General features: G+C 34.7%; 3 protein-coding genes and 1 long non-coding RNA gene across 13 annotated transcripts; 3 read left to right on the top strand and 1 right to left on the bottom strand.

Moving 5' to 3' along the window:
* Positions 1 to 1,304: 1,304 nt before the first annotated feature.
* LOC118031941 (glycosyltransferase-like At2g41451) lies at positions 1,305 to 6,642 on the top strand. Its single transcript, XM_035036459.2, has 11 exons — positions 1,305 to 1,841; positions 2,634 to 2,783; positions 2,941 to 2,993; positions 3,597 to 3,705; positions 3,798 to 3,932; positions 4,100 to 4,144; positions 4,313 to 4,500; positions 4,836 to 4,977; positions 5,288 to 5,334; positions 5,611 to 5,698; positions 5,841 to 6,642. The coding sequence occupies exons 1-11, from the start codon at positions 1,509 to 1,511 to the stop codon at positions 6,084 to 6,086; spliced, it is 1,536 nt and encodes a 511-aa protein (XP_034892350.1). The 5' UTR covers positions 1,305 to 1,508; the 3' UTR covers positions 6,087 to 6,642.
* Positions 6,643 to 7,931: 1,289 nt separating this feature from the next.
* On the top strand, positions 7,932 to 12,209 carry LOC118031942 (DNA-(apurinic or apyrimidinic site) endonuclease, chloroplastic). 4 transcript variants are annotated; one of them, XM_035036460.2, is made up of 11 exons: positions 7,932 to 8,317; positions 8,582 to 8,765; positions 8,860 to 8,960; positions 9,146 to 9,225; positions 9,398 to 9,888; positions 10,060 to 10,170; positions 10,598 to 10,735; positions 10,862 to 10,909; positions 11,054 to 11,134; positions 11,349 to 11,508; positions 11,801 to 12,209. In XM_035036460.2, the coding sequence occupies exons 1-11, from the start codon at positions 8,265 to 8,267 to the stop codon at positions 11,920 to 11,922; spliced, it is 1,569 nt and encodes a 522-aa protein (XP_034892351.1). In that variant the 5' UTR covers positions 7,932 to 8,264; the 3' UTR covers positions 11,923 to 12,209. The 4 variants fall into 4 exon arrangements, with proteins under 4 accessions (XP_034892351.1, XP_034892354.1, XP_034892353.1 ...); XM_035036463.2 differs by having other exon boundaries at positions 7,933 to 8,317; positions 8,590 to 8,765; XM_035036462.2 differs by having other exon boundaries at positions 7,933 to 8,214.
* A 1,694-nt stretch (positions 12,210 to 13,903) lies between these two features.
* LOC118031943 (uncharacterized) lies at positions 13,904 to 19,638 on the top strand. Its single transcript, XM_035036465.2, has 11 exons — positions 13,904 to 14,351; positions 14,894 to 14,981; positions 15,162 to 15,253; positions 15,333 to 15,451; positions 16,452 to 16,567; positions 16,642 to 16,769; positions 16,864 to 16,950; positions 17,222 to 17,282; positions 17,365 to 17,405; positions 17,514 to 17,634; positions 19,084 to 19,638. The coding sequence occupies exons 1-11, from the start codon at positions 13,972 to 13,974 to the stop codon at positions 19,141 to 19,143; spliced, it is 1,293 nt and encodes a 430-aa protein (XP_034892356.1). The 5' UTR covers positions 13,904 to 13,971; the 3' UTR covers positions 19,144 to 19,638.
* On the bottom strand, positions 18,793 to 21,859 carry LOC118031944 (uncharacterized). Of its 7 annotated transcripts, none has more exons than XR_012168172.1 (4): positions 21,739 to 21,859; positions 21,470 to 21,590; positions 20,027 to 21,375; positions 18,793 to 19,701 (listed from the first exon to the last, which is right to left on the bottom strand). It is a non-coding gene; the product is annotated as an uncharacterized lncRNA (long non-coding RNA). The 7 variants fall into 7 exon arrangements; XR_012168171.1 differs by having other exon boundaries at positions 18,793 to 19,946; XR_012168173.1 differs by lacking the exon at positions 18,793 to 19,701 and having other exon boundaries at positions 20,026 to 20,424; positions 20,731 to 21,375.
* Between the last annotated feature and the right edge of the window lie 328 nt (positions 21,860 to 22,187).

The raw sequence follows: 22,187 nt of genomic DNA on the forward strand, positions 1-22,187 counted from the left end.
TATGCCGCGTGATAATATTACGATTCTGTTTATTTTTACATTTTAAAAGTATTTAAAAAAAAAAATTTTTTTATTTTTTTACTTTAAATTAAATTTTTTTTCATGTTTTTAAATCATTTTGATGTGCTGATATCAAAAATAATTTTTTAAAAATTAAAAAAATATTATTTTAATATATTTTCGAATAAAAAAGCACTTTGAAAAGCAACCACAATCACACTCTTAAACAAATAGTGTACAACTAGTTTACTTCTCATGTTATAATGTGATTTCAATTAATTTTTTAAACATATTTTTAAAAAATAGACAATTAATTATTAGAAATTATACTTTGCTTGTTATATCACTCAAAATCTAGCCCTTTGTGTGTGGTTAAAAGATCATGAGGTTGGCTTTTTTTGTTGAAAATATATTTATCAATCTATTTTCATAAAAAAAAAATAATAAATATTATAAAAATCTTTATAAACCACATATTAATCTTAAAATCACCAAAGAAAACCAAAATTAACCCAACCTGAAAAATCAAAACGGAACTTGATTTCTTTTTTTAGACATGTTTATTGGAAAGACCTACTTGAATTCTCATTACTCATTAACAATAAATTTGACTATTTTTTGTTGCAAGATAACCAATCATTTTATCTTTTTTTTTTTCTATTGTTTTTTGGCAATTTTTTTTTTACCGTTCTTTGACTCAGTTACCGAAAATAAATGAGCTTTTAGACTAAAATAAAAATTATCATGAATTTAGGATGAAACATGTATTTTTTTTTTTAGTTTAAAGCTTAATTTCATATAATTAGACCATGATGCAATTTAAAAAATATAGACAAGAGGTTTAGAAACCTTTTTAATTTTTGTTAATTACTTAACAACTTTAAAGTATAAGTTGTTAAACTTACATGATCTCTTAGATTGATTCATATTTTTTTTTATATTATTTTGGTTAAATTGACTTGACTTGTCAACTCTTATGTTAACTTTAATAATTTTTTTTAAAAAAATATTGTTCAAAAAAATATTTTTTAAAATTCGCTTGACAATCTAAGCCTTCATTTGAGTCAAATATTCAACCAAGATTAATATATTTTTAATGGTTAGCATGAAGATTTTTTAATTTTTTAAGTTTAAATTTTAAAATCAATATCTAATAAAATTTATTAAAACAATAAAATTGTAAAGAACAAAGTTTTTTTAAGAAGATTTTCTTACATTTATTATTCATGATAAATCAATCAAACTTTAATAAAAGAAAGAAAGAGTAATATTAATAAAATTAAATTTAAAAAACTGAAAGACGGCAAAACACACACAAACGACAAAAGTCCTCCGTCTCTCGTCACGTTCTGTAATCCATTCCGTTGAGAACAACTCCTCCCTCCCTCCCTCTTTGGCTTCCCACCCTCTCTCTCTCTCTCAATAAATCCACTCTCTACTCACAAATTCATTTATCTGCTCACATTTATGCACCACTAACCCCCCCTCTCTATATTTATTTCTTTCGAATGGCGGGTTCAAGACCCACCACCTCAATATCACAAACATCTTCTGCCAATCTTTTTACTTCGCGTTTATTATTACTTCTAACTCTTCTTCCATTAACCTTAGCCGCTTTTGCATTTCTTCTTCAATGGCGGGGCGGGTTGACCGACCCCATTACCCGGTGGTCTCCTGATCACCACGAGTTTCCCGGAATGGAATCTACCAGTGGGTCGATTAAGGATACGGTTAGGAATTCGGGTTCGGGGTGTACGGATCTTCTGGGTCAGAGTCATTCCCTTTCTTTTCCTTATTTTCGTGATTGGAAATTCGGGTTCGGGTCGGATCTGAAACCCAAGGTGATTTTTTTTTCTTTTAGTTTTTGTGGGGATGGGTTTTTGGGATGTTTTGAGAGTGGTTGATTTTTTATGGGTTTGTTAGGATTTGGGTTTTCGGGTCTGGTTTAGGATCTGGGTACCGATAGTATATGATTAGGATTCCATTAAAAAGATTGATTAGACATTAAAAATTTAAATTTATGGATTTTTGTTATTAACGATCTTGGTTTGTATTTTTGGGTTTTTTTTTTTTTTTTTTTTTTTTTTTTTTTTTTTAAAGTCAATATTTTTAGCTTTATTTTCTGTCGATCGTGTGTATGATAATTAAAAAAAACGGAAAATAAAAAATTTTGATTTCTGCAATGTATATTTTTTGTTTTATCTGATCACTGAAAATAGGAGCGAGGCAAGTTATTTTGATGCAGTCTTGGTTTGGCTTTAAATTGTTTGATCACCGCAAAGATATGATCAACAAGAACGTTTCTGTTGGGTGATTGTGTTAACAATTGTTTGAATATTGCCCCGTTCATTTTAGCATTGCCTATGTGGATAATTTGAGTCGAATGCATATTAGTCCTAGAATTAGTTTCATTTAGCATACCCTGGTTTATGGTAATTTGTTCGGAGCTTAACTACTTTCTCCATCTGTCCTAGTTGTTCGTTAGTTCAACAACTGAACTGATCGTTGATAAATGCAGCTATCAGATTGAATGTTATGGATATTAAGATGTTTTGTTCTTTTGAAATGTTTACTTTTATGAGTTATGTGATGGAAATTAAGACACTTGCTTTCATAATTTTGCTTCTTGGCAGATATGTATAACAACAAGCACCTCTGCTGGCTTAGAGCAGACTTTACCATGGATTTTTTATCACAAGGTTATGGGAGTGTCAACTTTTTTTCTTTTTGTGGAGGGGAAAGCTGCCTCCCCCACTGTATCTAAAGTCTTGGAAACGATTCCGGTGAGTTAATTTTCACTTTCCTGATACCACATCTGTGTTATAGCTTTAACTTGTTTTATGCTTCTGGGGCTGTGTGTTTGCTTTTCTGTGGTTTTTTCTTTTTTCTGTTTGTATCTTCTGAATGATTGTTTTGATGGGCTTTGCACGTCTTTTGCAGGGGGTAAAAGTTATATATAGAACAAGAGAATTAGAGGAACAACAAGCTAAAAGGTTGATGTCTTTTCTCTCGGATGTCTCTATTTAAGTTAGTTAAGCTGAAATACTTTGAACACCAGTCTCTCCTCTTCATAGATATGATATACAGAAAAGATGGCAGCATCTTTTCTATTGCCCATATTTAGAATGTTGGTTAGGTGTTGGTGATTTAGTTTTGTCATTTTATGCTCTGTGTACTCTTTCAAATCACAGCTAACCTTGGATATGTTTGTTGATAATTCAAGATACAAGGATTTAATAGAGTGGTTCAGTCAGGGAACTTCTGAAGAATATTGACCATTATGTGTTGAATTGTTAGTCTATTGTAGTGGCCATGAACTTAATATACGTGCTTAGGAATGATGTAAAGTATTTGAATAGATACTGTTTCCTTCACTTAGACATTGTTGAATGTTACTCAACTCAGCTTCAGTCCTAATCTACTCAGTGGTGATTATATGTTCTTCTTGTCACTATTCTATTCTAAAATCAGGAAAACTAGCTCCTTCTTTCCCAATCTTTTTGATATTGGTTATTCTTGTCCTTACATATCTGTTATTTTTAATCTGACCGAATCTCATTTAATTTTGTTGTTTTTATTATGTTTTGGGCTATTAGTCGGATCTGGAATGAGACTTGGTTGTCAAGCTTCTTCTACAAACCATGTAACTACGAGCTATTTGTGAAGCAATCCCTCAATATGGAAATGGCTATTGTCATGGCAAGGGTATGGAGAGTACATTCTCATATGCTTCATAAGCCATCTCTTATTGAAATTTTTTATTACAGCTTTACATATTTTATGTATTGAAATTTTAGGAGGCAGGTATGGACTGGATTATCCATCTTGACACTGATGAGCTCATTCATCCTGCTGGAGCTCGTGAATATTCCTTGAGACAGTTGCTCTTGGATGTGCCTGGAAATGTTGATATGGTTATCTTTCCAAATTACGTGAGTTGAACTACTTTTAGAAAATTTATATGATATATATTACTTCTTGCAAGCTTGATTTTTGGGCATTGGTGTCAAAAACTTTATGCTCAACACAATGTGTACCTATTGGCTTGTTTTGTACTACCATTCTTCTTGAAATTTGATGATCATAAAATCCATTTCAGGAGAGCAGTGTTGAGCGAGATGATATCAAGGAACCTTTTAGTGAGGTACCTTTTATTTTTCTCACAACTTAAGCTAATTCAAATAACTATTGCCTAATATGTGTTTGTCAATGTGTTTTTGGATTTTTAGTATTTCCTCTCTCAGACACGCACCACTAGTTCATATCTTTTTTTGGCGGATCACTAGTTCATATCTTTTTTTTGTGGATGTAGGTTTCAATGTTCAAGAAGAACTATGACCATCTTCCCAAAGATGTATACTTCGGAAATTATAAGGAAGCAACCCGTGGTAATCCAAACTATTTTCTGACATATGGGAATGGGAAATCTGCTGCTCGTATTCAAGATCATCTTCGTCCTAATGGCGCACACAGATGGCATAACTATATGAAAACACCCAAGTACTGTCATTCTATCTGACAATTTCATGTGCATGTCATACTCTTCTCTTGTTTTATGCTGTTGCTTTTTGTATGTTCTGCTTGTGAATGCATATAAGAAATGAACTTAAATTTACCATCAGATGAATAGGACCTGACCATGCATTTTATTGCATTCGAGCATCTTTTTTTGGCATGTCACCGCTTCACAGTCATTGCCTGTATTTCAGTTTATGTATCTGCATATTCTGGTCATCTATCCTGACATGATGCTGCCAATGCATGCATAAAGAGTTGAATCTATAGTTTCTTTATTTGTTGCACTACTTTAAAAGTTTCTCTGTAAACTTTGCTAGCGAGGTTAAATTGGACGAGGCTGCTGTTCTGCATTACACATACCCTAAATTTTCTGATTTGACTTCAAGACGTGATCGTTGTGGATGCAAGCCTACAAAGGAGGATGTCAAAAGATGCTTCATGTTGGAATTCGACAGAGCTGTGAGTTTTCATGCATGGATTTCTTTTCTGTTCTGTGTTTCTAGGTAGAAATATTGCCTGTTGAATTTCTTGTGCTCCTCTTATTCTTTTGAGGAGAACTGATTCTGTTGCCAAGATGACCTTAGTCTGCACAATCGGCATAATCTTAGTTTGGGATTATATATGTTGTTTTTATTTCCCTCGCAGTTGATGCAACTTCTCTCCCGGGTTTATATTTATCAGAAAAAAAACATGATGAGAGCATTTCATGACAAGACTTGGTATTCTATTAATGTTCACTTACAACTAATCATTGTTTTATACTGAACAGGCATTCATAATTGCTTCAACAGCAACTGAGGAGGAAATGCTTCACTGGTACTACAGATATTACCATTTTCCTGCATTTTGTTTTACAGTCTTGATGTGAATCCATTGACCCCTCTTGAAGTTGCATAAATACCGAACATTGTGCAATCATAAAATTATAGATTTTATGCTCACAATTCCAATGATGAGCGGGTTTTCATTCCATCATTGTGATTGATGATGGTTTTTGCCGTAAAATGCATATCTGCATCCTAAATAATTGGTTGTTAAAATAAAAAACATCCTAAATAACTGCTCATCATATTCAATTCCTCATTGCACCAGGTACCGGGAACGCATTGTGTGGACTGACAAAGCACTGAACCTGAAACTCTTGAGAAAAGGCATCCTAACCCGCATCTATGCTCCCATGGTGTGTTTTACTGCCCAAATTTTCCATCCAAAGTTTTCCTTTTCAAGTCCCATCTTTGAACTGCAGAGGAGTTTGCTTGGTGTGGATCTGCGCACAATTCAATGACCACATTCCTGATGTCTTCTTAATTTTCTGTTCACAGGTTATTGTACAGAGACTTAGGGAAACTGGTGTATTTACCTCTGTGATAGCATCGGCACAGAAGGTCTTATCATCAGTTACAAACTCTTCCACGGCTGGAGTTACTTCCTCAAGTAAGATTGGCCATGATGGAGAATCTAAGGCAACTGCAAGAAGGGTCTTGCAGATCCCTGACAACGCCGCTTTTTCTTCAGCAATTCCACCACTATCTCCTCCTGGCCTGGAAGGTATTTACATGGAGATGTGATCGCATTACATGCACATTAACCCTTACCCCCTTCTCGCTGGCCGTGTTATTAATTGAAGAGGTATGTAAAGTTCTTGAAAATATTGATGAGCAAGAACTTGAGGTAGCAAGAAAAGCAGTTATCACTGTTGAGATGGGGCACTTCGATGTGCAGTTTCATGGGGCTCTTTCCCGATCATTACCCAAGCGCTGATGTACATTTTGGTTTAGATATTAGGTTCTGTAGAGCGAGAGGTGTAGAGCGAGATTCTGATTATACATTCTTGATTTTTGTCGTCGTGGTAGTTTTTCTGGTTGCCATAGCTGATTGCCTGCAGTTGTAATCTGAAGCCCCCGCTAATCCAATTGCTGGTTTACACGCTGTATGGGGAAACATATAACAGCATCCGTTCCCCATTCAAGATACGAAAGGTGGACCTTTGCCGTTCGTCTCCTCAATCTCTACTTTAGCAGCTGCCTATTGATTTATTCTGATGAAAATGTTTGGAATTTTGTCGGCTCTTATTAGATCTTGCAGGCAAATGTATCAATGTTACAAGTAGTAGTTCGACTTTAATGATCGCCTGGAAATTACCGGACAAATAAAAAGAACAATAAAAGGAGGAAAACACCATGGCAACTTAGCTAAAGAAACCCTTGAAATGTTCTCCATTGTTGGAGTCCAAGGTGAAATCATGATAAGAATATTCTTTTTTAATTAATTTAGACATGCATGTTTTACCTAAATCTGAAACTTGATAAAGTGTTATAATTTCAAGTTTTGTCACAAGATTTTTTAAAAAGAATGTGTATAAAGATTATATATTTGTAATATATTTGAAGTTTTGATTCTAACGTAGCTGTGATGAGGTATTTTCCAAATATTTATTGGTATAAAAAGTAAGGACACGAAGCTTAGCCTCGATATTTTTCTAATAATTGAATAGGAATTTGAATGAACTAATTTATACTTGTTTGGAAATGGGGCTTAAATAAAGATTTATAAAAGTTTAAATTTTATTATTTAAATTTATTTTTTATAATTTTTATGTGTTAATATTTTAAGAAGTATTTTTTTAATATATTTTTGAATGAAAAAGTACATAATTACTTGTGCTCGCTTTAATTTGAAATCAATTCAAGCATAAAAAAGCATGTGGGTGCCATTGTTGATGATGAAAAATCTAAAATGAACATATTGAAATCTTGATGAGTGTTTTTAATAAAATTAATCGATCATAACATCTGTCAGTATACGCTAAGAAGAGTAGTTAACGATAAACAAAATTACTGGGATGCTAAGCGATGAATGCAGATAGAAAAATATGATCCCGCTATGCGCCATGTGAACGACGACGTTTTTGAAGCGCTGGCTTTTCATTCTTTCTGTTAGCTGTCTAGAGAAATTGCTTCAATGAGGATCCAAAGCCATGCAAGAGAGCTCAGTTCGATGTGGTTCTGTTTTGATAGTCTTTTTTGTTCTTTCGATAAGAAATTACACAAGGTTTTTGATAAAAGGCGTGACTAAAAAAATTGCAAAATGCAAGAGAGCTCTAGGAAATTCTTTTTGTCAGTGATATTTCAAGCAAATCAAGCTTTGATGATTATTTTCTTGATATCACTGAAATTATCCCGGCTAAAACTCTCTCATAAAACGGTGACTCTTAATGGTGAAGCCAAGACAACCCATTTTTCTTTCTTTTCTGTTTATTTTTATTTTCCTCTCGGTGTTTATGCCTTACCTAGGAAGAAAAAAAATATCCATAGTGAATTCTCGATTCTCAATGCTTTTTAAAAAAAAAAAAAAAAAAATTCTTTTTAGTTTTTAATATTAACGTTAATGTTAATAATATCAGCCGAGCTTTTTTCACACTTCGGCTGCCCATGCTAAACACTAGAGTAAACACAACTAGACTCCAAAGTCCAAACTGAAAAGCTTTCAGACACTGAGCCAGTCGAGAGAAGAAAAGGTAAAGTCAAGAGTTTTGGAAAACATAAATTGTGCGAGATTCCTGCGGAAAAGCGAAAGTGTGCCCAAAGACATGGTGTTTCTATAATCCTCTTATCAGTCCCTCTCGAAGCAAAACCCACATTGGCGGTTCTTTATCACACGCTGCTAATGCTAACCTGCGCCCCAATCCAGCTTAACGTACGCACCCCTGTGTCACTCTATCTTACTGGGTTTTCATTTCTTGATCAATGAATCTTCAAGCGTTGCAAATAGGGGTCAAGTCTTTCATTAATCTCTCCAGGTTTTAAGACTCTTTTTGAATAGTTTTTTTTCTGTCTTTTTTTTCCAGTTCAAAGTTTGAAGCTTTTTGCATGGTTTTGCCTTTTCGTTTGATTTTGTTAGCAAATACTTCACCTTTGTTGCTTTTACAATAATGGGTTCGCTGAAAGTTCATAACTTGATTAAGATACATGATAGTTCTGTTAGTTGAATGTGAAGGGAATGAAAATTTTTAGCTTTTGTTGTTTTGAAATGAGAAAGCAGTAATTGAAATAGAATGCTGTAGTTTTGCAGCTAGGCCAAGGAGCTTGAAGATTGGACAACTGGGTTCTTTGAGATTAAGGGTGATGAGTTCTAAACGAGGTGTCTCGAGTTCAACCAAATCTGCTGCTGCTTCAATTGTTGATGACAAGAAAGATAGTAAACTTAAGGGGATGAGTGGTGATTGTAGTGAGAATGTTTTAATCGAGGTTAGTGTTTGAAAAGAATAAATAAATTTGATATGGTTTTGTGATGTTTGGAGTAGTGGATGGTTGAGTAATAAATGACTGGCTTGAATTTTAGGAAAGTTGCTGGCAAGTCCAGTCAGTTGAATTTCAAAGTATCAAGGCTGATCCAGCAAAAATAGAAGCGATGACAGTTCAGGAACTTAGAGCAACATTGAGGTAAAGGAAATTCCGATATCTGTATGTAGGTTTTGTTTGGACTGAAAAGTGCAATAGTTTTTGTCTCTAACCTCACTTGTTTGGTTTTCTGGAATCAAAATGATTTCATAAGTTTTTTATGAAAGTAGCACTGCATTTTTATGTGTATTGATCCTTGGTTTTCAATGTTGGCTTTGGAATTTCAGGAAATTTGGAGTCCCTGCCAAAGGTCGTAAAGGTGACCTTGTATTTGCTTTAAAGCATTTCATGGGCAAGCAGATAGATGGTAACAAATACTAGTTTTAAAATAAGTCTTTCTGTTTTCTGGCAGTAAATTTGGGAGCTTGACGTGGTCGTTGTTACTTAGCTAGGGTGAAAGAGGACTTTCTCTAACTATTGAAAAAAGTATCTTTCTCATTTACAAAATTCTGATAATTAGCTGTTTCCCACACATGCAGGTGAAAGCTCTCAGGAATTAGAAGAGCATGTTTCCTTTAATTCTCTGGAAAATATTTCACTGCAAAAGAATACTAAACGTACATCTGATGAGAGCTGCGTTGTGAGCATTAACACTGTTTCAGAGGTTTCTGGGTTTAAACAGAGCAAGAGAAGGATGAAACAATCCCCTGTTGAGGATGAAATTGTCAAAAATGATACTGAAATAGTCACTACAAAGAGGAAGCTTTCAGTTAAAACCGATGATCTTGTTACTTTGCCTCAAGCTGAACCCTGGACAGTTCTTTCACATAAGAAGCCACAGAAAGGGTGGATTCCATATAACCCCAGAAGCATGAGGCCTGCACCTCTCACTGATGGAAACTCAGTGAAGCTAATGTCTTGGAATGTCAATGGGTTAAGAGCATTATTGAAGTTAGAGGGATTCTCTGCCATTGAACTTGCCAAAAGGGAAAACTTTGACGTGTTGTGCTTGCAAGAGACCAAACTGCAGGCAAGTGTATTGTTACACATACGATTGCATGAGGTGTTTAATTAGAGTTCTCTGATTAACATTGTTTTCATTGCTGGAACAAATATCTAGCATCTGGTGCCTAATCATTCCAAACCCTGGGTTAAATTGTTTAAATTGACGGTTGATTGTTCCCTCCGATTTTGGAAGCAGGAGAAGGATGTTGATTCCATCAAACAATGTCTGATAGATGGTTATGAGAATAGCTTCTGGACATGTAGCAATGCTAAACTTGGTTATTCTGGGACTGCAATTATCTCTCGGGTATGCTTATCCTTTTCCGATTCTGTCCATGAATTTCTTTTTAGAATCATAGAACATCAAATTTGTTCCTAAAGACATGTTTTCCTGATGTAGATGACTCTCTATCATTCATGTCATAAAATTATACCACATTGCGGAATAATATCATAGATGAAAATATAAGCTGACTGTAATGAGTTGTTTCTAGCTAGTCAAAAGGCTAACATGATGGAATTATGATCCACTTATCTAGAGATTAGAATTTGAGTAGAACTATTTCTGAATGCCAAATATTTCTGCCTTCATGGTAAAAAGGTTGTAATCCTTTTTTGACCTCTCTAAAAGTAGTTTGATCCCAGTTTTTTCAGTTGTAAACTTGCATTTTGCTTTTATAATAGTTTTGCTTGTGAGTACTTATTTTAGTGAAGATCAACATTTTGTGTGACAGATAAAGCCCCTTTCTGTCTGCTATGGTCTAGGCATCCCAGACCATGATAGTGAGGGACGTGTTGTGACAGCAGAGTTTGATTCATTTTATTTAGTAAATACTTATGTTCCTAACTCTGGAGATGGCTTGAAAAGACTGGTAAGTGGCCTTGGCTCTATTTCCATCACTATACTAGATTATTTTATTTCATGTACTTTTATCATCCTAAGCTCTCTGTTCTGAGGTGGATTTATTCATGGACTAACAACTCTACTGTAATTGTAGTCTTACAGGATTACACAATGGGATCCATCTCTTAGCAATTACATGAAAGTAAGCATGATTTTCAAGTGAACACTTACAACTTCATTTTGGGGGGTAGATGTATTCTTCGTTATCTTGATTGTAGAAGGCATAGTTGATAAGCCATCTCCATGGTTGATATAATGCTTGTGCTGCTTTGCATGCTTGTTGCAGGAGCTTGAAAAGTCAAAGCCTGTCATTTTGACTGGTGATCTGAATTGTGCTCACCAGGAGATAGATATTTACAATCCTGCAGTAAGTCATTTAACTTTCATGTGTTTGCAATAAGTTTTTTTCAATTTTCACAATTAGGTCAGGTCAGCAAATGTATTGGATCCCCAATTTTAGGTTGAGTTTCAAATGCATGTTTATAGCTTTGAACCTACAATCATAAAATTATCACCAAAATTTTCAACTATAATCACATTATAATATTTTCCTTTTTCTCTTGTTTTCTGCACATGTTTAGGGAAATAAAAGAAGCGCTGGGTTTACAGAAGAAGAAAGGCAATCATTTGGGTCAAACTTTTTATCGAAGGGACTCGTGGATACCTTCAGAAAACAGCACCCTAATGTTGTTGGGTATACCTACTGGGTTTATCGACATGGTGGACGGAAAACTAACAAAGGTATCTCACCACCTGGATTCCAAAAGTTTCAAACTATAAATCCTTAACCAGAAAAGAGCACTTCCATTATTTTATTTTTTTAAAACGTCTTCAGATTTTTTAAAAATGATTCACCTCTAGAAGATGTAGAAGGTAAAAGTAACTATACTAATGTTTGAAGTATTGATGTGGCCCGAATACATTTTTATGTAATATTCATAAAATTGCCAAGCTATTGTAAGATATCTCAGAGAAGTTTAAATCATATCTCAATGCATTTTGATTTATGTAGCTGCACTGAAATTTGAAACAGGATGGCGGCTTGACTACTTTCTCGTGTCAGAATCCATAGCAGACAATGTTCATGACTCCTACATTGTCCCTGATGTTAATGGGAGTGATCACTGTCCTATTGGCCTTGTTCTCAAGGTTTAGTTTTGCAAGAACCATATCTTCCATCAAAATACAAGGATTAGTTTGTCTTGGCAAGCAACTCCAAATGACAACGCAATTAGATGGTGATCAGAGGCAAATCTGTTGTATTTATGTTTTTGGTCTTTCGGTTGGTGCAGAAAACATAATTCTGTCAGCACTGTAGTCTTGTATAGGGAATTTATGGAAAATTTGAAGCAGGTGGGATCTGAATGCCACTGCAACTTTGAAATTATGATCAATTAGTGAAACTTCGGCTTTTTAATTAACGTTCACATGTTTTGTTTTTTTATGTAAGGCTCCGTTTGTTTGCAGGAAAGTGAATTCCTGGAAAGTGAATTCCGGGAAAGTATTTTCCGATATTTGGTAGTGTTATGGAAAATGAACTGGAAAACACTTTCTAGTGTTTGGTTATGTCATGGAAAATAAGCTGGAAAATAATTTATTAATATTTTATTTTTCTCAAGTTTATTAAAATAATGAGGAACAAATCTTACAAATTAAAAAGTTGAATGAGAATGAAATTGAAAAAAAAAAATATAATTTCATAAATTATCTCAAATAAAACAAATAATAATCAAAATAATAGGGATCAAATTTAAAAAATTAAAAAAAATTAAAAAATAAAGAAATTAAAATAATAATAATCAATATTTCATAAATTATTTCAAATAAAATAAGTAACAATCAAAAGAATGAGGATCAAATTTGATAAATAAAAAATTTCAATAAAAAAATGATAAGGAAAAAACAACTAGCAATTATAAAAATAAGGACCAAAGTTAATATAAAAATAAAATTTTAAGAGATGAAATTGAAAAATAAATATTCAAAACAAAATATATATAGCAATCAAAAGTTTGAGGATCAAATTTGATATAATCAGCAAATAATGACATTTCTAAATTTTTCACAACTTCCGGAAAGTGTTTTCCCCTCAAATTTTTCAGAAAAACACTTTCCTGAAAACCAAGCCAAATTTTCCTTTTACTGGAAAGTGTTTTCCATTGACCAACTTTCCTACTGGCAAACAAACACAAGAAAGTTTGGAAAGTGATTTCCCGGAAACCACTTTCCGGAAAACAAACACAGCTAAAAGGAAAACACTTTCCTGAAAACCAAGTCAAATTTTTTTTTTGACTAAAATTGACTGGAAAGTGTTTTCCGTTGACTAGAAAGTGTTTTCCGCTGATCGGAAATTGTTTTTCATTAACCAACTTTTCTAATGACAAACAAACACAGAAAAGTTCGAAAAATGGTTTCCCGGAAACTACTTTCCGGGAAACAAACAAGGCCTAAGTAATGCTCCGGAAGTATCTAATAATTTGTAGATTGTAATAATTAATAGATACTCCGGAAGTATCTAATAATTTGTAGATTGTAATAATTAATAGATACTTGATGTAGATCATCTACAAGGAGAAAGCAAGTTTCAATATATAAAAACAGACTATCAGGAAACGTTGTTGTTGATCAGTGCTACAAGGTGAAACCATGGCTATAAGGGAAGCTCTATATTTGATAAATCATATCAGAGGTGAAGTGTTAATTGAAGCAGATTCCAAAATTGCTGCCAGTGAAATTCTGCAGAACGAGGACTGCGCCTGCTGGGAAATCGATCCTTTTGTCGCTGACATGAAGGCCTTCTTACATGTAAATCCCAGAATTAGCTTTCATTGTATTAGCAGAACAGCATAACAAAGTTGCTGACTGGCGAGCAAAGACTGCCAGTTCCGATTCCTGTCCTTTGCCCTGGATGCTTAGTTTTTAGACCTCCACCGGTGCCTAGAAATCAAAATTGGGCCAACAACTTCCAAACCCTGCTAGCTAAGTGTCGAAGCTTGAAACGATCGCAAGGTTGTTCTTGACTGTACTTCCTACGTGGCGACCTTTGTATCCGACGTGGCAACATCTGATTAGCTCCAATGACACCATTTTGAGAGAAAAAAATAAAAAATGATCAACGTTTGTTATCTCTCCACACCCCTTTTTTAAAGTAGACAAAATTCACAACAAAAACAGAGAGAAAAGGAGAGAGAGCAGAGCAGAAGCATGGCAAGAAAAAGAGCTTCAAAGGCAACAACGACAACAGAAGACACAATAACAACAATAAAGGAAGCAATTCTCACAAACAACAAAGAAACGAAACGTCCTCAAGAAACAGACAATGACCAACCAATTGCGCCTCCGAAAAAAGGATTCATTTTCAAGCTCTCTCTTTTACTAATAGCCCCATATTTCTACTTGCTCTTTTTTCACTACCAGATCCAACATGACCTCATAAAGCCTATTCTTATAAATGCTGGTCTTAGTCTTGTTGGGTTTTTTCTTACTGTTAAGATGATTCCTGTAGCTTCTAAATATGTTTTGAGAAGGAATTTGTTTGGTTATGATATCAACAAGAAGGGCACTCCTCAAGGCACTGTTAAAGTGTGAGTCTTTTTTGTTGGTTTTGTGTTTTTTTTTTATTGATTTTATGATCTGGGTTTGGTTTTGATTGGGTTGGGTTGGATTGATTGAGTCACCCTTATAAATTCAGCACCTCGCGGTTTTGATTTTGTGGAAGTCTGTGATCTGAAGTTTTTGATAGAAATTGAGAAGCGGGGTTTTTGTTAGGTTCAATTTTGATTTCTATAGTTGAATGTAAATGTAAATTCTGCTTTTGTTTGATGCTAAATTTCGTTGGCTGTTTTTTATTCATCATTGATGGTTAGTTTTTTTATTTGACTTCTATATTCACTTACTGATTAAGTTCTGATGATTTGAGAAATAATTTTGGAGTTGTGACTGTCTCCTATGTTGCATTGATTTGTTAGTTATATTTATACTTGGTCAAACTATCGAGTAAAAGTTAGAGAATGAATGATTGGTATTTTAATTCTAAGAGATTAAATACTTTGACTTTGATTATGTAGCTGTTTTTGTGAATTTACTAGTTTCTTAATCAGATTTCACACTTTTTCGTTTTCGGCAGGCCTGAGTCCTTGGGTATTGTTGTTGCGGTAGTCTTCATGGTTTTGACAATAGTGTTTCAGTTTTTTACCTTTGCGCCAGATTCCATTGTAAGAATCTTTAGCGATCTTATGCTGCAATTTTTTTACACCATTTTTATATACTTATAGCAGATTTCTGATTTCGTGTTTCAAAGTGTGTTTTTGTTTACTTCCTCAATATTTATTCTGTTCTGTGGTTTCTATGGAGGCTTACTTTTGGATTTGTGTTCATGATTTGTGATTATGCAGTGGCTTGTTGAGTACAATGCAGCATTAGCATCCATTTGCTTCATGACTCTACTCGGGTTCATAGATGATGTCCTTGATGTTCCATGGAGAGTGTGAGTATATCGTGGTAGCATTTTTAAAATTGATGTTTGATTGGATCCTAATGGCTTTTCTTGTGTTTACTAAGAGCAGGAAATTAGTGCTTCCATCAATTGCTGCCCTTCCTTTGTTGATGGCATATGCTGGACATACAACTATCATTATACCAAAGCCTCTTATTCCATATGCTGGGCTCAAGTTGTTGGACCTGGGTATGTCCCTAATTCAACAGTGAGATCATCGATTATCATAATTGTTGCCCCCCCCCCTTCTGTCTCTCTCTCACACACATGCATGCACTCACATGTGCTACTTTGCTAGGATTCTTTGTTATCGTGAATATATATTCAATTTAGAAAACATACCTCTAATTTCATAGTAAATTAAAGATTTTTCATCACAAAACTAGAATTTCATTTTCAGTTATATGAAAAGAAATAGAAACCATAGTTTCATAGAAATTTCATAAAGGTTAACAATTGGCTAGAGTTATAAGGTCAATTCTCGATGAAGAGCCAACAATTTTTTTTTTTTCCTTTTGTCTGGATAATTTCAACATACAACACTGGAATGATTGTGCTGTAACTTCACTTCATATGTCATTTAAGCATCTTTGAATTGTAGAACACTCCATATAGTCTTTGAGCTTCAACTACCATTTCAGTAACTATGAACCTTGCCTGCCTGTTATTTTCTTTTCCTTTTTTAGAGCACAGGATATTAAAATGAAATGTTTACTCAATAGATCTGAAACCATGTGTTCATTGGAGAAATTTGTTATTTTGGTTGGTGATATTGAATTGGTAAGGTATTCCCATGCATAATAACAGTTCAAAGTGTGTATGCCACCTGTTTTGTATAAAGTGTGAAGCAAGGAGAAAGAGTGAATAGTGAATCAAATTCCTATACATTCAAAAACCTTGATTTTTCCATAAGTATATTAGCATAGAGTGGTATTGGACTTCAGTTTTTGTAATTTGACCAGGAAGGAAATATAAAATGAAGTAGTACTTATAAATGCTGTGGATAAAAGTCACAAGCTGCTACCGGTGGAATTATGGGACTATTTGCTCAAGTTATTGTTTGTCATGCTGAATGCAGATTTTGTGGTTGCAGAAGGGCATATTCCATGTAACATGTGTTTCTATGAGGGCATTTGACACATTTATTCCAGAATATGCTTAATGGTTTTTTCATTTTTTTTTTTGACAGGATTTATATATAAGATTTACATGTGGTTTTTGGCAATTTTCTGCACCAATTGCATTAACATTCATGCTGGTATAAATGGCCTTGAAGTTGGTCAAACCGTTGTGATTGCATCTGCGGTAAGCATAAAGATTTGTAGAACAACTGGATTCTGACTCTCTTAGGGATCTGACATGGCTTAGCAATTTTATAGATTTTGATACATAATGTCATGCAAATTGGAGCATCTGCGGATCCTGAGTATCAACAGGCCCATGCATTCTCCTTGTATCTTGTCCAACCCTTACTGGCAACCTCCATGGCCTTGCTTTCTTACAATTGGTATTGACACTTGATTCTATTTATCAGGTTATTCTTGTACTGTTCTTTCTGTGTATTGAAGTAATGTTTGTGTTTTTTTTTTAATGTTTGTTAGGTATCCTTCTTCAGTATTTGTTGGAGATACATATACATACTTTGCAGGGATGACAATGGCTGTTGTTGGAATTTTAGGCCATTTTAGGTGCGTCCTGCACCTCTTCAACTTTTTGTTGTTGTATGCTTGTCAGTTTGCACATTAGAAAATACCTATTGCTTTTCTGTACCTATTTTAACCATGCACTGGTTTTCCTTTTCTCATTATGCAATCTCATATCATATTATAGCTGATCAATTGTGCTATTAGGACAAAAATTGTCACATTCATCAAATATCCTGGGTTTTTCTACTTTGCATTCATCGAAATGCCTATTCATAACCCCATGATTGATATTTCCCCCTCATTCTTTGAACAGTGAAACACTTCTGATTTTCTTTTTGGCACAAGTATTAAACTTCCTCTTGTCAGTCCCTCAGGTTTGATCTCATAACTCGTCTTCTCTCTAGCTTTTAAACTCTAATTACCCACTTAGGCAACTGATTTGTGGTTCTGCTTCAGCTTTTTGGCTTCAGGCATTGTCCACGACATCGTCTGCCTAGGTAGATTCTCTAATCTCTCGCTGCAAGCTTGCGCTTTAGGGAATTTCATTGGCCTTTGTCAATCTTCCATGGATGTCTTGCTTACATTGACTTTTTTTAATCTTTCAGGTTTGATCCTCAGACAGGACTTCTTACAGGAACAGATGACGGTACACTTGTTAATTTTTACTTGAGAATGTTCGGCAGGAAGTCAGAAAATTCACTTTGCGTGCATCTTCTTCTTGTTCAGGTGATTTATTTCTGTGTTAAATTTTCTCTCATTTTATTTATGCACTGTGGGGAAGGGGCTTTTTCCCTCGTTGATGCTGTGGGGTTTGGACTTCACTGCCCCATGCTTCTCACAATTTTGGGACCAGTGAGCACCACTGGCCGTAAGCAGGAGTTCCAAGCCACTTGATAATGGCTGCCGACTGAAAACCCACATAAACCAATATGTTTGTATGATACAGATAACCATCTCATTCAGCTATAACTAGGAAGATCTGGCTGAAATTGCTAAGCTTTACCATTGATACCTGAGTTTGCATCTTTCCATTTTAAATTAAGTTTGCCTCACTTGATTGTAAACATGAAGGTTCCAAAGCAAACCAAATAGAAATGCAGTTGCAGACTAAATTATAGTTTAACCCCCTTAAGTTTTTCCCTATTTGAGATCACCCTCTGAACTAAAAATCCCTGATTTCGTGTCTAAGCATTGCATTTTTTTAATGTGGCTCATCCATTAGGTTTTTATTTATATTAACTTTTTATGTATATTTATGCATTAAGTTTTTCATATAATTACTATGGATATTCATTAAAAAGAATTAGGAGAAGCCTTCTACTCTATGTCTCTCTTATCTGCTATCTATTCTAAATAACCTTCAAAATATACAAATAAGTTCTGCTCATAGTTCTCCACACCAAACATGTTCACTACCTTGTATATTTTTCATTATTACAAAACCATCATCATTTTTCATTACCACAAATGCCAATCTCAGCACCAAGCATCCTTACCCCAAATACCTTATTGCTACTGCAAATTGCAACATGATTAGGCTTGTTTTGTTACTGAAGATTAAGAGGGTGATTGATGAATGATATATCAGTTGGACATCATTTATTTGATAAGATAAAGAAATAGTTGCAGCTTGTTGATTTTTTTTTAGCTTGTTTGAGCTGATTTTATAATTACTACAGCATGGGATTTTTTTTCTGCCGTGATCAATGTTGGGTTTTTGTAGAAATAATAGATTTATGAAAGAAAGAAATGAGGTCTGAATGTCTTCACACCAGATAGATTTTCTTTTATCTGTTGGTTGCTGAAAATGCTGGAGAGAAATTAGGATCTCCTTATGGATTTTTCAGTCTTGTTTTCATACAAATATGTTTCATTGAATCAATATTACCAGTATTTTGTCGTTATCTTGTTAGCAAAAACCTAACCTCACTAACATCAAGGATGGCATTTCAATATTAAATTAGTTTGATAAAAATCAAGGAATTCTTGGTTCAGAGGGTTGAATTAATTACATTTTAGCCATACTTTCAATTGTAATGATTAAGGAACTGCATTGACTTCCTATCTTGGTCCGAACAAAATTTCAGCACGGGTGTGTCATGCAAGATGGTTGGTCAGCACATGCCTTGTGATGGCGTTGGCATATGTGTACTGATTTGCTAGCTGTGTTTACAGGCACTCGGATGCTGCATATGTTTTGGGTTGAGGTATTTACTTACCGGTTGGTATAAATGAGGCAACATGGTCAAAGAAGCGATCTTCAAAGCTGTATTCATTAACATTCTTAAGGTTTTGCTTACGGCATAGTTTGTTGTATGACTTGGCATCATGCTGTAAAGAGCAATACTGGTTACACGAAGGGCATGATTCAATGGAGGACATTTGCACTTCAAGCCGATGCCAGAATTTGTATAAAAGATGCATGGTGTTTTCCTGAGATTTGACTTTTAACACAATTTTGTAATTTGAATCTTTACGGGGAAGAGACTTGACAAAGATAGAGAAAGTGTTGAAGCTTGGTCTCGAAGTTACCACTGAATTGTTTCGGATGGTACACCTCTAGCTTCACCAACCCCATGTATTTTTTTTTTCTTTAATCCTTCTTTCTTCAGAATCCAATTAGAAATACTTTTGGCTTTGAGGAAGACTTGCTTTGTTATGTGAAAACAGCTGCTGTGTTCCGGTGCTATCTTTCTTCTTTTCTTAAAACAGATTTCCTCTGATGTGTCACTCAAAGACCAACGTATCAGTCTCCTTCTTGCCCTGAGATCTCGTTTCTCTTTCTGATTTTTCCTGGAGTGAAATCATGAACATAAATGAGCAACGAGAATGAGGAGAGTCTAGACGTATCGATGACATTTCAGTTTTATGTACTAATAGAATGTTTACTGCATGATTTTTACTCGATAACAAAAGGTCTATAAAAGATGTATGGGTGCTGACACAAGGAATAATCCACCAACCTCGATCCAAAATGAACATGAAGGAAAAAAGGGAAGCAGAAACCCTATTTAGGTCACCAATTGGATGATTTTAAACTATACTACGAAAAAAAAATCAATGGTTACTGTGAAGCAAGCTAAACAGAACAGCTGCGAAATAATATTGAATTCCTCACAGATTCATGAACATATTGCGGATAACATGCTACTATAATCGTAGAGGGAGACTTCAGGAGCACTGCACATTAAAGCCATCTGGTGGTAGAAGTGAGATTTCACCTACAATAAGCAATGATCTCTTAGAAAGAAGAATGAAAAAAAAAAATGATTTCCTGAGGTTGGGTATTCCACTCAAAGCAGAAAAAAAAAAAAATGATTTCCTGAGGTTGGGTATTCCACTCAAAGCAGAGTTGGAAGTGCTATATTGACAACATTAGAATCCAACAATTAACTTGTTTGCCACAGAGAGTCCAAAGCCAACTCATTCAACCTCCATAGCATGCTTGTTATTGCTTCTGCTGGTATACAAGCTTGATGGTTCGATCATGTGAGACAGTTGCAATATGATGTCCATCTGCCACCAAGCAGCAATACTCATCCAACCAAAATGAAGCGACGGGTAATTCACAAATTAGCAGCACAAAATGAGCTTTCCAGAGTCCAGAAGAACAATTAGATTAATCATTTCAAAGACAATTCAAATGATCACCAGACAAGGCAAGCCCTTTACCTTTGGCACACAGACACAAATGACACTTTATTATAATTGAGTAAATTGCAGAACAAAAATGACAAGGGAACATAGTTAATCCATGTGGCCTTAACTTAATAATTCATATAAGCAAAATTTTAATGAGGGCTACACTGAATCAGAAAGTACTTGGTATTTGAACTGTGGAAAGGAAAAGGAGTTTCACGTTCTTCTTCCTTTCAGGGAGGGTTAGGACAATCCTATTGATTGCAGCTCTCTCCAGACCTCTGAGTATCTCAGCATCAACTCCCACAACTGGATAAATAAAACATGACCATTAGCAACTTTCAAGGTGTTTCAGACGAAAATCCATAAGCATTCTCGCTCAGCAAGTATGATACCAACAGATAGCTACCGCCTCATTTCATATCTTTGTAATCAAATAAAACCAACTAAAATGCCAATTTTTTGTTGCACAGAAATTGTAAATGCAATGGTCAGAAGCCGAAGATTATTTAGCAAAAAAGAAACTGTCAATATAGGGGGGGGGGGGGACTTGGTAGACAGCAAACAGGGACAGATGATTTGAGCATGGACCACTGGTAATGGTGCAATGGCGCTAATGCATTGATATTAGCACATCAATTATGGTTTAAATAAGGTGAAACATACAAAAGATAAGTAGTTCATGCGAAGAGGTAAAATAATCAGAACTTTGGGAATATATCACTTATCTAAGTTCGGAAAGCTGCCTGCATTAATATTCAGAGATGTAACTTTGGCTTCATGAGCTGATAATGTCTTGACAGGTTTAAAATATCTGCCGGACCAAACCTGTTGAATACATGTATATTACAGAATAGAATAAATATAAGTTCGACGCATTCAGCTGTATGAAACAATCCACGTGATTAGAAATAAACCAAACCTTAGCAGTAATGTCATACGATGATGTGACCAGCTAACAGCCTTCTTGGGCTCAAACTTGGGATACAGGATTTGAGTGGGCTCGTATGATATCCAGCAAATATTATCTTCACTGCCAGTTGCTGCATGATAGCCAATGGGTGAAAAGTGATTCTAAGAACCTGAAAATGATATGAATGATAAATACAGTCCACTTAACAACTATACTTTCCAAACAAACAAAAACAAGATTCCCATGAGAAAAAAGAGGATTCGGAAAGAGTCTCTAACCGGCTTGACATGGCCTTCCAATGCCATTGTACTTCTCCCAGTACGTAGGTTCCAAACACGTGCAATCCAATCCACAAGATACTGCTAATGATCCATCATGGTCGAAAGCTATTCCATAAATGTAATGTTTTGAAATAAATGAGTTGGAAAATACAATAAAGCCCTTGAAGGCTTAAAAGTTGGAATAAATGATTTAGGGGTATAGTTGTAATTGGACAAATAGTTGATATATATAAATAGGAAGTAAAAAAAAAAAAAAATGTGATCTGAAATATTGGAAGAACAAACCGTAAGAGAAAAAAGAGGAAGAAGAAGAAAAGAAAGGAGAGAAGGAAAGGAAGGAGAAGAGAAGTAGAGGAAATAAGTAAAAAGGTAAGATTTATAGTTTTAAGTGTATAATATGTTAAATTTCGGTTTTGATTAATTTTAGAGCTTTGAAGTTTGTATTT

Source organism: Populus alba, chromosome 16 (assembly GCF_005239225.2).
Source record: "Populus alba chromosome 16, ASM523922v2, whole genome shotgun sequence".
In the NCBI taxonomy this organism is placed as follows: Eukaryota; Viridiplantae; Streptophyta; class Magnoliopsida; order Malpighiales; family Salicaceae; genus Populus; species Populus alba.

Bases quoted from the DNA above. Each gene is read 5' to 3' on its own strand.
- LOC118031941 (XM_035036459.2), top strand. From the start codon at position 1,509: ATGGCGGGTTCAAGACCCACCACCTCAATATCACAAACATCTTCTGCC. The intron at 1,842-2,633 runs GTGATTTTTTTT...GCTTCTTGGCAG, and splicing joins GGTCGGATCTGAAACCCAAG to ATATGTATAACAACAAGCAC. The intron at 4,145-4,312 runs GTACCTTTTATT...TTGTGGATGTAG, and splicing joins TCAAGGAACCTTTTAGTGAG to GTTTCAATGTTCAAGAAGAA.
- LOC118031943 (XM_035036465.2), top strand. From the start codon at position 13,972: ATGGCAAGAAAAAGAGCTTCAAAGGCAACAACGACAACAGAAGACACA. The intron at 17,283-17,364 runs GTTTGATCTCAT...GTTCTGCTTCAG, and splicing joins TCCTCTTGTCAGTCCCTCAG to CTTTTTGGCTTCAGGCATTG. The intron at 17,635-19,083 runs GTGATTTATTTC...CTGTGTTTACAG, and splicing joins TGCATCTTCTTCTTGTTCAG to GCACTCGGATGCTGCATATG.
- LOC118031942 (XM_035036460.2), top strand. From the start codon at position 8,265: ATGAATCTTCAAGCGTTGCAAATAGGGGTCAAGTCTTTCATTAATCTC. The intron at 10,910-11,053 runs GTAAGCATGATT...TGCTTGTTGCAG, and splicing joins CTCTTAGCAATTACATGAAA to GAGCTTGAAAAGTCAAAGCC. The intron at 11,135-11,348 runs GTAAGTCATTTA...GCACATGTTTAG, and splicing joins TAGATATTTACAATCCTGCA to GGAAATAAAAGAAGCGCTGG.